This window comes from Anser brachyrhynchus (genome assembly GCF_964034855.1).
Source record: "Anser brachyrhynchus genome assembly, chromosome: 6".
In the NCBI taxonomy this organism is placed as follows: Eukaryota; Metazoa; Chordata; class Aves; order Anseriformes; family Anatidae; genus Anser; species Anser brachyrhynchus.
Genome location: NC_137700.1, coordinates 27,324,035 through 27,336,238, shown reverse-complemented (window position 1 = coordinate 27,336,238; position 12,204 = coordinate 27,324,035). Strand labels below are relative to the sequence as shown.

The window sequence follows — 12,204 nt, the reverse complement described above, 5'->3', positions numbered from 1 at the left end:
ACAGAATAATTATTATTTATTCTGTACAAACCTTTAGAATGAATAATAGTAGGAGAACTCTGAAAAAAGCCTCCAAGTTTTTGTAGCGTTCCATCCCTTTTTCTAGCTGACCTTTTGCTTGATGTAGATTCTTGCTTTCTTAGAGGGTATTCTTTTCTAGACGTCTGTGTAGTATACATCTGAACAGAAATACAAGACCAATATTTAAGTTGAAGTCTGACTTACCTTCAAATTTAATTCCATTTTATTTCAATGTTATTTTTAAGCTGACATTTTGAGCTTTGCTACTGACACCACCTCTGTCTACATTGCTCGCTGTGGGAGTATCTCATTCTATACCCAGAAAAAGTTGTCAATGTTTTGGATATTTCAGAGCATGAGTGATATCTAAAAACAGTTTCTTTAAACATCGATTCCAAGTTGTAGAGCATTTCTTTACACAAACTGTTCTAATTAGAAATAAAACATAAGGAAACTGATAGGAAAAAATACAGTACCCACCCTCTGAACTTGCCCAGGATAGTACTGCAGCTTAAAGACATTTTTATAATTGTCGTGCATTTAAGTGACATGCATTTAACTAAACCTTAGTTTTACTTCAAGAACATCACCTACAACAGCACTTATTAATACACTCAAACTTGACTTTCCTGATATTCAACATGCAACAACATCCTTTCCTCCAAATCATTATACAATACAGCCAGTACATACTTGGCAAACAGACTTTCTCTCTCTCCTTGGTTAGCTTATAGAATTTAAGAGGAAGAAAACATAAGTGTTTAAGAAACCTTATCTATATACTTGAGTGAGGTAAGATATTGTTAAGAATGTTTGCTCCTTTCACATATCCAGGAAGTTACAGATATGCATTACAGAAAATGCCAAACTATCTTCAAAAATAGAAAAAAAACAAACCATTTTCTTGTTGCTTGTAGAAGGTGAGCTAAAAGCCATAGCAGATTTTGCATTTTTCTTGTTCTCACTTTTCACAAAATCCTAGGGAAATAAATACATAAGTTTTAGCTTTCTTCCAGAAATAATTATTTACGTCAAATAAACAGCCACTGCTTAAAATTAAATGCTATGGCTAACAGTAGGAAGGTATTTGCTAATATTGGATAGTGGTAACTATTCAAATGCTAAATAAACTTTAAGGGAACTAGAAATACCTGTAGGTAAACCATTCTGCCATTTGAAATTCTCTTCTCTCCATTATTTCCTATACATCCAGTATTGAGGTATTTAACAAGTGAACATGTAAGTTGAAAGCAACTCAATAAATCTAAGTATAAATTCAGGTTTATGGTGACAATGATAAAAACAGATTGTTACTAACAGCTTAACAATAGAATTAAGACATCTCTCTACATAAACTTTTCTTTGAAGATCCATGTGAAGCAAAACTGCACATTGACAATTCCATTGAAGAAACAGCTGGATACTTTACACTAAAATAGAAAGCCAATGTATGGGAAGTCTAAGAAGCTGATTTGTGTGTACAGCTTTCTAGAGAAGAAATGCAATGGATTTCAGATAACTAAATCCTCTTTTCCCTTTTCTGATGCTGTTAGAGGTCAGCATGGCTATTAGTTTTGTTCAGTTAAAGATTGGACTCTGTACAAGGTTCAATTTTGTTCATTTCTAAAAAAATACTTTTAGGCGAACAAACAGTCATTTTACCATCAACAGTTTCCAATGTGTCCCTAGCTTTTGGGTTGACAATATGCTTTTCAGTTCTGAGGAATTTAAAAACTATTACTAGTTTGAGACACCATTAAAGTTACTGAACAGTTTACTAATCTGTTTGGCACGTGTAATGCAAAAATAAATATTTAAGAGTAATATTCAGATGAATAAGACAGCAATAAACTAAGTCAGCATTACATAACTAAACTTAGAAAAGTTAGTTAACTAAGTTATGTTATCCCATGAAGGTATGGACCAATACACTATGAAAGGATTTAAGTGAATTGTTATAGTAGCCTTGAAAAGGTGGATAAGTACATTAGATGAAATATATTCATCTGCAGATAAGGTTCAGCAGTTTTTCCAGTGCCCTCAGAAGGTTGGTTATTTTTTACTTCAAAAAAAGCAAATGTTTCACTCTACAGCTGGGACAAGCTCACTCACTTGAAAGACATCAGACATTAGCCAAGTCATCCACAAGTCATATCCTTCTTACTAACCTGTCAACTGCATAAATCCTTACAGATTCAAATAAGGCCCCTAAGTAGCATTACAGGTACAAAACCGTAAGACCAGACTGTGGTATTTAGGTAGCCTTGAGATAGTTATGTTGGTGCTAATGCCAGTGAAAGGTATGCTGGTAACATGCAGTGAACAACATATACCATCCTCGACTGCAGTGGAGTCTCAGGCTCACATATAAACATCACAGCACATTAAGAAGGCTGCAGCATATAACCTAGCCCAACTGAATGAATTGAAGATGAATTAAAGTCTACAGAAAACAGTGAAGTTCAGGTGCTGGTGCAGTTCTGTGCAGCCCCTCATACGATGGAAAAAAAAGGAGGTGGCCTTGGGGCTCTGAAATGCATTGATTAAGCTTAATTTGTAATTGAGTATTAGGAGAGAATTCATACCAACAGTTGCCTAAACCAAAACTAGCAATTCGGTAGAATTGGTCTGCAATCCCACAAAGGAGAGCTGGAGACAGAGCAAATGGTACCGGCATGGAGAGTGCAGTGTAAAAGGCAAAGAGGAAACGCAAGGCAGGGACATGGGTCCAGAGTCTGGATAAATTGAAGTCTGTGGCCTTATTCAACACAGACCAGAGATCCAGCACTCATGTATATTTAAACTTCTTTCACTGCCCCCCACCCAATATATTAAGGTATTTGTAGACCTCAGTAATCTCAATGAGAATCAGATAAAGTTCTAACAAAATATCACAGTAATACATTGAAAAACTACACAACATTTTGTTAGTTGGTCTAGGTCATACCTCATCCATCTCGTCACTCTTCCTTTTCCTTCTTGTTTTGAGCATTTTAACTGTCACGGGTGAGGCGCTGCCCTGATGCTTTACCTCCATCTTATTTGGTTGCAGAGGTGTGAACTGGATTTCCATCTCTGGTTTTGGGAACCGACTAGTTCTTCCATTTTCTGTGGACACTTCCGAAGAGTCAAGGACAGTTTCTGAAAGCTCCTGCAAAGTATAGAAATTTTAAGGAAACAAGTTTTTAAGTAATTGAGATTTAAAAAAAATTATAATGCAGTCCCCGTGGAAAAGGATATGTAAAGTAAGCATTCAATCAGTTTTCCAGATGTTAGTTTACAGAATTTTTATGATAGAAGAACTCTACTCCAATTATAACTGAATTTAACCCTTATTTTCTAGGGGGTCTTTTTTTTCTCCCAGTTATAGATTGAAATAAAAACTTAAGTTTTCCATGCTGAATTCAGCTTGATACTTTCCAGGTCGTTTTCCTCAAGGGCACAAACAACTGGGTTGTTTATGCAGCTAGCAGCAGCAGAATTGACATGATCATCTTCATCTCAATTCTGCTGCTTAGGAACTAGGCAGGTACAAGAGCTTTAGGCAGAAAAATTGAATTTTTCTCTAGCTTATCTTTAGAGAGTTTGCCCTTCCCCTTCAACACTATGGAAGTTAATTATGTAAATAACAAGGTCCAGCTGGCAAGCTGCAAGCCAAATTCAATCTGCAAGAGACTTATCTCTTTTTTTCCCCTAGAGAAAGCCCAGGCATTCAGACAGCAACATTGTCAACAAGCTGAAGATTTTCTCTTGTACCAGCTCACAGCCAAACAGCAAGAACCACACAGCGGGGGTGGGACAGAAAGGTCAATTTTTACTTCTTCCCCAGCACGGCTTACTGTCCACCATCTACCCAACCCTGTTTTTCTCAGCAAGAAAGCCAGAGCTGTGGTCTCCCTGACTCTTCTTCCTCTGTGGCAGGAATTCAGCTGGTGACTAGAGTACCAAAGGGAATTCAGCAGCTGTCTGAATGAAACATGGGCTGCTGGGGGCACAGCCGAGGATAGAGAAATGACAGATCGCTGCTTCTACTGCTGCTAGTAGGGTCCCAAACAGACTAGCTGCTGTTATTTCTTATACCAGTTCACTCTGAAGGGCACCTTCCTCCTCACAAAAAATGATCAAAGCTCAGGGAAAGCCAAAAGTTAGTAAGACTCTTCAACAGGCTCTGCCAGGATTCTGAATGGAGGTATCACCACCATTGCATTTCCAAGAATGAGTTGGTTAATAATATTTTTCTTTATATAACTGCTACTTTATGAAAGTTAGCAATCAAAGATTTGCATAGGGTTGGTTAGTATCCTCAGCTAACATGGCTTTATAAGTATTTTTCCAGGTGACTTATCTAATCAGCCACTTTATGATGAAAGTTTTCAAAAGCACATAGATAAAATTCACCACCAAGTTATGTTTCTACAGCTTTTGTTGCTACCAAAAAGCTCTCAAATCAGGCTATCTGATCATGTCAAAAGGTATCTGCAGAATAACTTCAGAATTGTTCAGACATGACACTGTTTCCTACCCATTTTTTTATTTATCAAATCCATACAACTATAAAACTTTGCGATTTAAAGTTTCATACCAACCTCAGTTTCACTTAATGAAGAAGCACTGTTGGAATCATTCTCTTTAACTTCATGTCTTATTGGAATACTTTCTCCAGCTATTGGATTAGTCTCGCTTTGTTTCTTCGTAATCTGTAAATATTTAGAATGAATAAAGATTATCCTATATAACAAACCTTAAAAAACCCACTGAGTTTTCTAAAGTTATACTATAAAATCTCAAGCACAGACACCTAATGAGCACCTAGACTAAAAGACAGCACAAGTCTGGGAAGCTGGTAGCAGCTATTCATGATGTGATCGTAAGATGTGAGCTGCTGGGTCTCGTCAACAGTCCATCTTTTTCAATATTCTGTCTCTGAAAGTGGAAGGGAGATTCTATCTAGGCGTGTGCGATCCTGGTCACCTTGTCATCTATTCCCTTCATACTCTCACAGCACTCTCAATGACTGTATCAACACCAGTTGGCTTTTCTCCTCATTCATAACAAGTGAATGTCCATGAATAACCCTTCATGGGAACAAGAAGAGTAAAGCCAGTTAGGTTAATTCAAACAAACAGAATGAGACTGATGTGAGCACTGCTGTTGGGAACAACTATTTCACAGGAAAGCTAATGAATGGAACAAAACAGAAGCTACTTCTGAAGCTGTATAGCTAGCCTTTTCCTCATGCCACATAAACAAAAAAACTGCATACGAAGATCTTCCAATAGTAATAATAGCACCAGCCACAAACGTTTGATCATGCTGGTCATGCTGTTTGCTTGGACACGTGGGGATAATCAAAGAGGAAGTCTAACAGCCCCGTTTTTTTCTTTCAAGCCAGACCAATGCGATAGAGCTTGCAAATTTCATTACCTGGATACTAGAATTATATCAGCAAGACTAGTAGAGAATGCATGATAAGCTACACAAGCTTTTCTTTTGGGAAGATGGGAGCTTTTTTTTAAAAGTATATTTAACAGTTCATTTTGAAATTCCTGCTCTAACTGAAATTCCTGAAATTACAACTTCTGGGATATTCCTAGTATCTCAAATATATACTGATAAAAGAACAGAACAACAATTATTACAATTATTTTCTCTAAATGTAACAAACATTGTTAGTATGTACTAATCATACCTCTTTGTTTACAGAGGAATCCCCTTTATCTTGTCTTTCTTCATGTAAAGGTACTTCTGGTAAAAACTGAAGGCTTTCATGGTTAATGCATTTTTTCAATTCCTTTATGAAGTCTTCTTTATCAGCCAACTGTTTTCTTAGTTCTAGCACAGTTTCATTATCCTAATAAACATAGCAAAAATTGCAAAATTATAGGATTGGCAAAAGGAATTAACATATACATCAGCAGCACTGCAATTACTCAATAGCAACAATTTTAGAATTGTAGGCTAGAACAGTGAACTATCCAACATAAAACACAATAGTTTAAATTATTTGTGTGGCCACTATTGGAAGTAAAGAAGTCATATAGTCTGGAAAGATGTAATACAATTTTTATTTTATTTTGCTCTACTTATGTGCTTCAGTCATCTTCCCTAAGGAATAAGAAGCTCAGCTTTCTGTTTTTTCCATTAAGTCCTTGCTGCTGTGAAACAGTCAGCAGTTGTGGTAGTTTTGTTATGAGCGTGTGCACCCGGAGAGACTGAATTCAAACATCCACAGAGGAGTAACTAATTCAGTCTTCTGTTTAGCTTTTGAAGTCCTATGCTTCTAATTAGATTAGCTATCCTGGTTAAGAGCTGGACACAGAAATTAAAAAAAGTAACTTGAGAAATCATTCCTTCTCTGCCTCCATTGTTTTCTTTCAACTTTCCTAATTTCTTTCATCTCATGCCATTCTACATGCTAGATCAGAAAGCACTTGAAGAAAGAAACAGAAAACTATTTCCTACCAAGTGTTCAGCCTAGCCTGGGACAAAGTGCTACGAGCTACAGGAAAAAAGTCAGTTTAAGATTTCTAGTCCAACCTTGCAAACAAAGGATCAAGTTGACTTGTGCATTTATTTGAACTACTAAATATTTTGAAACTTTAGCCATTGACACAAATTCAGTTTGAAAAGAACATAAAGCCAGCATTATTTTAAGCTGGCTGCAAATATTAATATGACAGTGTTTAAGAACAAAAATACAGCCAAAAGGCAAAGAAGAGTGTTTTGCAGAATGTATGGGAAGCAATTCACATGGTAAGAAATAAAAAGCTGACCTTTCCTGAATCCTTTAGGACAGACTGTTTCAGTTCTGCTATTTCTTTATCTTTTTGTATGGTTTTAGAAGCCAAAGTCTTGAGCTGTACTTCCAAAGCTTCTACTAATTTATCTCTCTCTTCACGCCACTTTTGAAGATTGCTGTCCTTTTCCACCAGCTGTGCCGCAAGTCTTTCCTAAATGGAGAAAAGATTTAAAATGAACACTACTGCTACACACTATCTGAACTGTTCTGACAGTTTGGCTTCATATAGTTAGCGCTATTTTATGGCCTTAGCAAACTGGAGAGGCCTTTTACATCTTAAAAAGGGCATGCAGAACTACAAATATACTGTATACAAATACACAAAAGCAAACCATACTTCAATTTGACAGTCTATATTACTCTCCTTGTGAATATTTTTTTCCCCAAAGAACCTCAACTTCTGTTTATTCAAGTGATTATTAGCAAGCATCAGGAAAAGTGCGAGTGATAGTAATACTAAGCTCCTCGCGTTCTTCTGTGCTGGTTGCAGGTCCACAAAGTCAATGCTAACTACTTCTAGATAGTAAATATAGTTTTGTAGAATGTACAGATTCATACAGTTTCACGTGCTGAAGAAGTTACAGTCATGACAAGAGGCTAGTGAGCATGCAAAGTAGCCATCTTTTTATAAAATATCAGTCACTATTTTGAAAGCTATATGGGAGCAAAAGCACTGGCATTTTGACCACGTATTTTTACTTTATATCTGGAGAGAAGCTTTTTTCTCGCCATCTTCTGATTATTTATTCTTCTTCCTTCTAAGGCCTTATAGGCTTCTATTTCTACAGAAGAGCCAAGAAACAAGTTCTGTTATTCAAAGTATGTTTTCTTAGCTTTATTAAACAGTAATTCATTTTCAGTTGTAGGTCCCGTATTGATGGCTTACACTATATACTAAGCATTTTTTTTTTTTTTCTGTGACCCTCCTCATCTTCCCTTTTCCATATCGAGAAGATCTCATCTGGGCTTTGTGTCATGTAAGAAAGTGAGTGGACTTTGACAAATGTCACCTACTCTCAAGTGCTGCTACTGCTAGTATCAGACATGAAATTTGTTCTGCACTACAGACTTACACTAGAGGACTGTGCCAAGACCTCATCACTTACAATTTCTGCTTGCTGCTTTATACGACGCTCTCTGTCCTCAGCAAATTTTTTCATTTCTCTGTTGCGATGGCTCTCAGCTTCTTTCACTTGATCTATGAGTCCTTTTTTTTCTTCCATCCACTTTTTTCTGTCAGTTTGATATTTTGCCTCATTTTCCTATTTTTTAAAAAAAATTGAAATGAAGTCATAAGAAATTAAGCAAAACCAAAAAGTCTTAAAAGCCACATTACCATTAAATAGACTTGTTTCAAAAAGATAAATACTAGCAGTTTTACTCCAGCATATTCTCAAATGCTGGCATTAGATATTTATAACTTCTTTCCTATTGGAAAAGAAAATTAACAATTTTCAGCATTTCTTATGCAGAAAGAAGCGACATCATAGAACATTTTTTTCCTTTAAAAATGCTCCGAGTAAATCATGAGCACTATAAAAGTTACATCAAAAGTAGTACTAAGGAGACCCTTTTAATTTACAGGCATCTAATCTTTCATGCCACCTTACAGGAATATTAGAAGCAAGTTTTCTAATGCTAAGATTGAAAGGCAAAGAATACAGTACAATTTAAATGGTAGGAGTAGATTATGAGTACCTAAGAACATCCAACCCACAGCAACCTTGCCTTTTTTTGCTTTCAAATCACAATCAAATCTGTTATCCTTCTCTTATGTAAGACAGACAGCACCTGAGAAACTGCTTGGAAAAAAGTCTGTGTGATCTAAATAGGTTATTTAGTTAACCAAAGCAATTGACAGGAAACAGGTTTGACAAAAACTATCATCTGAAGTTTATGATTTGCTTCGAGTTCGTATTTCCTTCTTGCATATGATGTACAAATCGATTAAGTAAGTACTTGGCTTATATTGTGTAGATCTAGTATAAAATGGAGCGAGTGTTAACGAGTGTTCAACTTTCCCTTCTGTTTGAAGGATAGCATTAGTTTTATGTATTAGAAACAAATTTTTTTTTTCAGGAGGAAAGAAAAAAGTGCAGAACCATTACACTAACAGAATAAATGCAACTTGTTGTATAATCACTTCGGAAATTCCAGTGAGAGCCTATTTCTTTTTATTAATAAAGGAAGCCAGATTGGTTAAGACAACTGTTCAGCGTAAGGCAGCAACAGAAGCACTGTCCACTGTAGCATAATGTAGGGAAAGTTGTACTCCTTATCATATGATTATGAAAAAAAGCCAGTCTCCTAGAAGGTACAGCTTTAAATCTAAGTATGAATTAAGTAACCTTATTTTACCTTCAGTTCTTTCTGCAGCTTTATTAATTCCTTATCATTTCCATTTATGTCTCTCTCTTCATTTCTGGTCATCTTTTGCTGCCAGTCAGTATTGCTCTGGTTATTCAGCTGCATGTATTTCTGCTTCCATGTTTCCAATTCTAGTTGGTACACAAAATGAGGTTACATGGTGTGTAGTTTCAAATTCGTATTTGACCACATTAACGTCTACCTGCTAAAGTCACTTGGGTTTATCAGCTACTAACACAAAGAAATAACAGAAGCCTTTAACTATTAGAAATTTGTTATGTACTACAGAAAATTAATACCTGAATAACAGTCAAAGGGAAAATAGAAGTGGCTACTGCAACATATATAAAACAACGTTGCCTCCCTGCTCCCTTTCCCTGGAGAGATTACCTGAAACTAATCTGCTGTTTTCTTCTAGTTTGGCTTCAAGCACTTGTTCTTGTTCAATCTGAGTCTGCTCTTGTTCTTCTAACGTCATCCGCATATCTTCAATTATTTTTTCTTTTGCACTGAGTTCTGAAGGTTTGAAAATAAATTTACAGATGAACCCCCTACTAGTTCCCATGATTTTTTCTAAAAGAGCCTTCAATACAAAGTAGTTTCCCCCATGATCAAAAGATCTATTAGAAAGAAATAGAGCATCTCTATTCAAATATTTATATACAAATACATAAAAAAAGCTTAAGAAAGTCTTACTAAATAGAGTTAAATCTCTTATCTAAATTTAAGATAAATAAGAATATTAACTGTATTATGAGAAAGCCATGGTTCAACTACTCTAAGTTCATCAAGCCTACAGAATCTGTTGTTGTAGAATTTCACATTTCAGTGTGTGATTTTTGTTAAAGGTTATTTATTTTGGCAGATAAATACCAGATTAAAAAAGTACAGCATACCTACACTTTCTCAAGGACTTGTTTCTTATTCTAATTCTGTTTCTTTGCTTTCAAGTATACTTGATAATAGTGATGCAACAAAAATTAATTGCTGACTGTAACACTTTAACATTCAGCCTAAAGTTTCTCAAATCATGTCTCACAGTACAAATACGTAAGACTTGTCAAGGTAGTTAATAGCATGACAGCTCATTACATTGACATTCCACACCCAAAAAACACAAAAGTAGTGGCTTTTTCTGACCTTTACGTGTGTTCTCATACAGTCTGGAGACTTCTTCCAGCTTCTCATTACTCAACTGCTCCTGAATATCACATTGAAAGCAAGTTAAAAAGAAGTGTTGAAAGAAAAACATACTAGAAATCAGTAGCAGTCTAGAAAGCTTTTCATTCTGAGCTTTAATGAGTAGAACTTTTAAGACAGTCTAGAATAAAGAGTTTTTTCCATATAGCGTAAAGGAGCATTCAAGCTGATAAAAAAAGGTTTAGAGAAAGACATCTCAACTAATAATAAATAGACATCACAAAATAGAATCAGGGTATTACATATGTATTTACTAAGCTGATTGCTGTATTTTAAAAAATTACCAATGCTCTGCAATAACTTTTTAAACACTTTCCATCTATTATGTCTAGTTTCAGCTGGCTACTTTCATTTTACCTCCAGTTCTGCAAGCTTTTTCCTGTTGCTTAGAAAACATATCATTAACAGACTAGTTAAAAAATTAAGAGCGAAAAAAAAAAACCTTTTTAAGTTGCTGGATAGCACGCTGTTTGATATCTAGTTCTTCACCAAACTGTTTTTTAATTTTTTCAAGTTCATTAACTTTGTTCCTCAGGGATTTCTCTTCGGAACGCATTGTGGACACCTGCAATGGAGGTAGAATGCAGAGACAACAGACAAAGCTGACAATTAGTTACAAACTTCTTTACAATCTAAGCTACCTAAATAACTAAATGCTTTAACTAAAAGTCAAATTATTGCAAGAATATTAACATCTTAACTAAATTTCAAGGTCTGGATGTGCATTATACTGTACGTTCTTCCTAACACATGATTTTCATCATTGATTACAGTACGTTTGGCAGGAAAAACAAAATTCAAATGGCATAATCTAACTCCAAATTTGGTTGTCTACTTGAAAAAAGAACAATTTTCTGACGTGATTTCATCTACCCCTTACTCTCCGTCAAATAAAGAAGGATTAACCACCAAACTCTGAGCAGTAGAAGGTCAGCAAACATAAGGCTGCAGGGAAGACACTAATACATTTTTAAGCCTTAATTTTCAATCCCAGACTCTTCTAATCTTTTGTACTAAATTCTTGCAATAACTTAATCAGGTTCTAAGAAACCCTATCACTTCATAACTAAATACTACCAATTAATATTACTACAAGTTACTAATAGAAAAAATAACTCAAATTAAAAAGAAGTCTTGAAGTTAGTGCTTTCTTCTTCTGGTATATACTGCTTTTCATCATTTTCCACAAGTCTGAAGGTTGAGGCTTTGAAGTTAGTACAAATACCAGTGTAAGACATTATAATAACTATAACAGTAAAGTATCTCACCATAATCAAATCAGCCTTACTTTTCCCACAAGCCTTTTTCAAGGTAACTAATAAAGTTTACTTCTCCTTCCTCCCCCCGTTACCTATATTAAACCACATTTTGGCATCTCATCTTCTCTACAGCTTCTATATAAACATTAACAATTCACATCTACTCTAGCTGTATAACTTAAAATAGCATTAAGATGAAACACTTAACCTTCATAGTTGGAGATTTGAGAGAAACCTGTTTTAAATAACAAAACTAAGAATAAACTAGCAGAAGAAACATCCTGACTATGACTACAAACCTCTTTTTGTACTTGCTGAATTTGTTTCTTGGCATCAGAAAATTTCTCTTTCAAATCTTCATGTTCTTCCTCTTTCCTCTGCAAATCTTTTTTCAAACTCTGTACAAGGGCAGAACTCTCAGAAAGATCTTTATTTAGCCTGGTGTTAGAAATAAAAAGACATAAATAACGTTACTATTACACATCTCAAAGAAACAACATTTACGGGTTAATTCAAGCTCTGATTGTTGGTTTCTATCAATAAATAGTAACTCAGATC

At 35.3% G+C, this 12,204-nt stretch overlaps 1 protein-coding gene across 4 annotated transcripts in view; it reads right to left on the bottom strand.

Moving 5' to 3' along the window:
• KIF20B (kinesin family member 20B) overlaps positions 1-12,204 on the bottom strand; it is a 39,106-nt gene that overhangs the window by 3,007 nt on the left and 23,895 nt on the right. For all 4 annotated transcript variants that reach the window (XM_080597713.1, XM_080597714.1, XM_080597715.1 and 1 more), the window contains exons 21-32: positions 11,946-12,084; positions 10,830-10,952; positions 10,328-10,388; positions 9,578-9,703; positions 9,179-9,318; positions 7,927-8,082; positions 6,795-6,971; positions 5,711-5,872; positions 4,608-4,718; positions 2,969-3,172; positions 919-999; positions 32-179 (exon numbers count right to left, since the gene is read on the bottom strand). In XM_080597713.1, the coding sequence (XP_080453839.1) occupies positions 32-179; positions 919-999; positions 2,969-3,172; positions 4,608-4,718; positions 5,711-5,872; positions 6,795-6,971; positions 7,927-8,082; positions 9,179-9,318; positions 9,578-9,703; positions 10,328-10,388; positions 10,830-10,952; positions 11,946-12,084 (1,628 nt within the window). The remainder of the gene's footprint in view (positions 1-31; positions 180-918; positions 1,000-2,968; positions 3,173-4,607; positions 4,719-5,710; positions 5,873-6,794; positions 6,972-7,926; positions 8,083-9,178; positions 9,319-9,577; positions 9,704-10,327; positions 10,389-10,829; positions 10,953-11,945; positions 12,085-12,204) is intronic.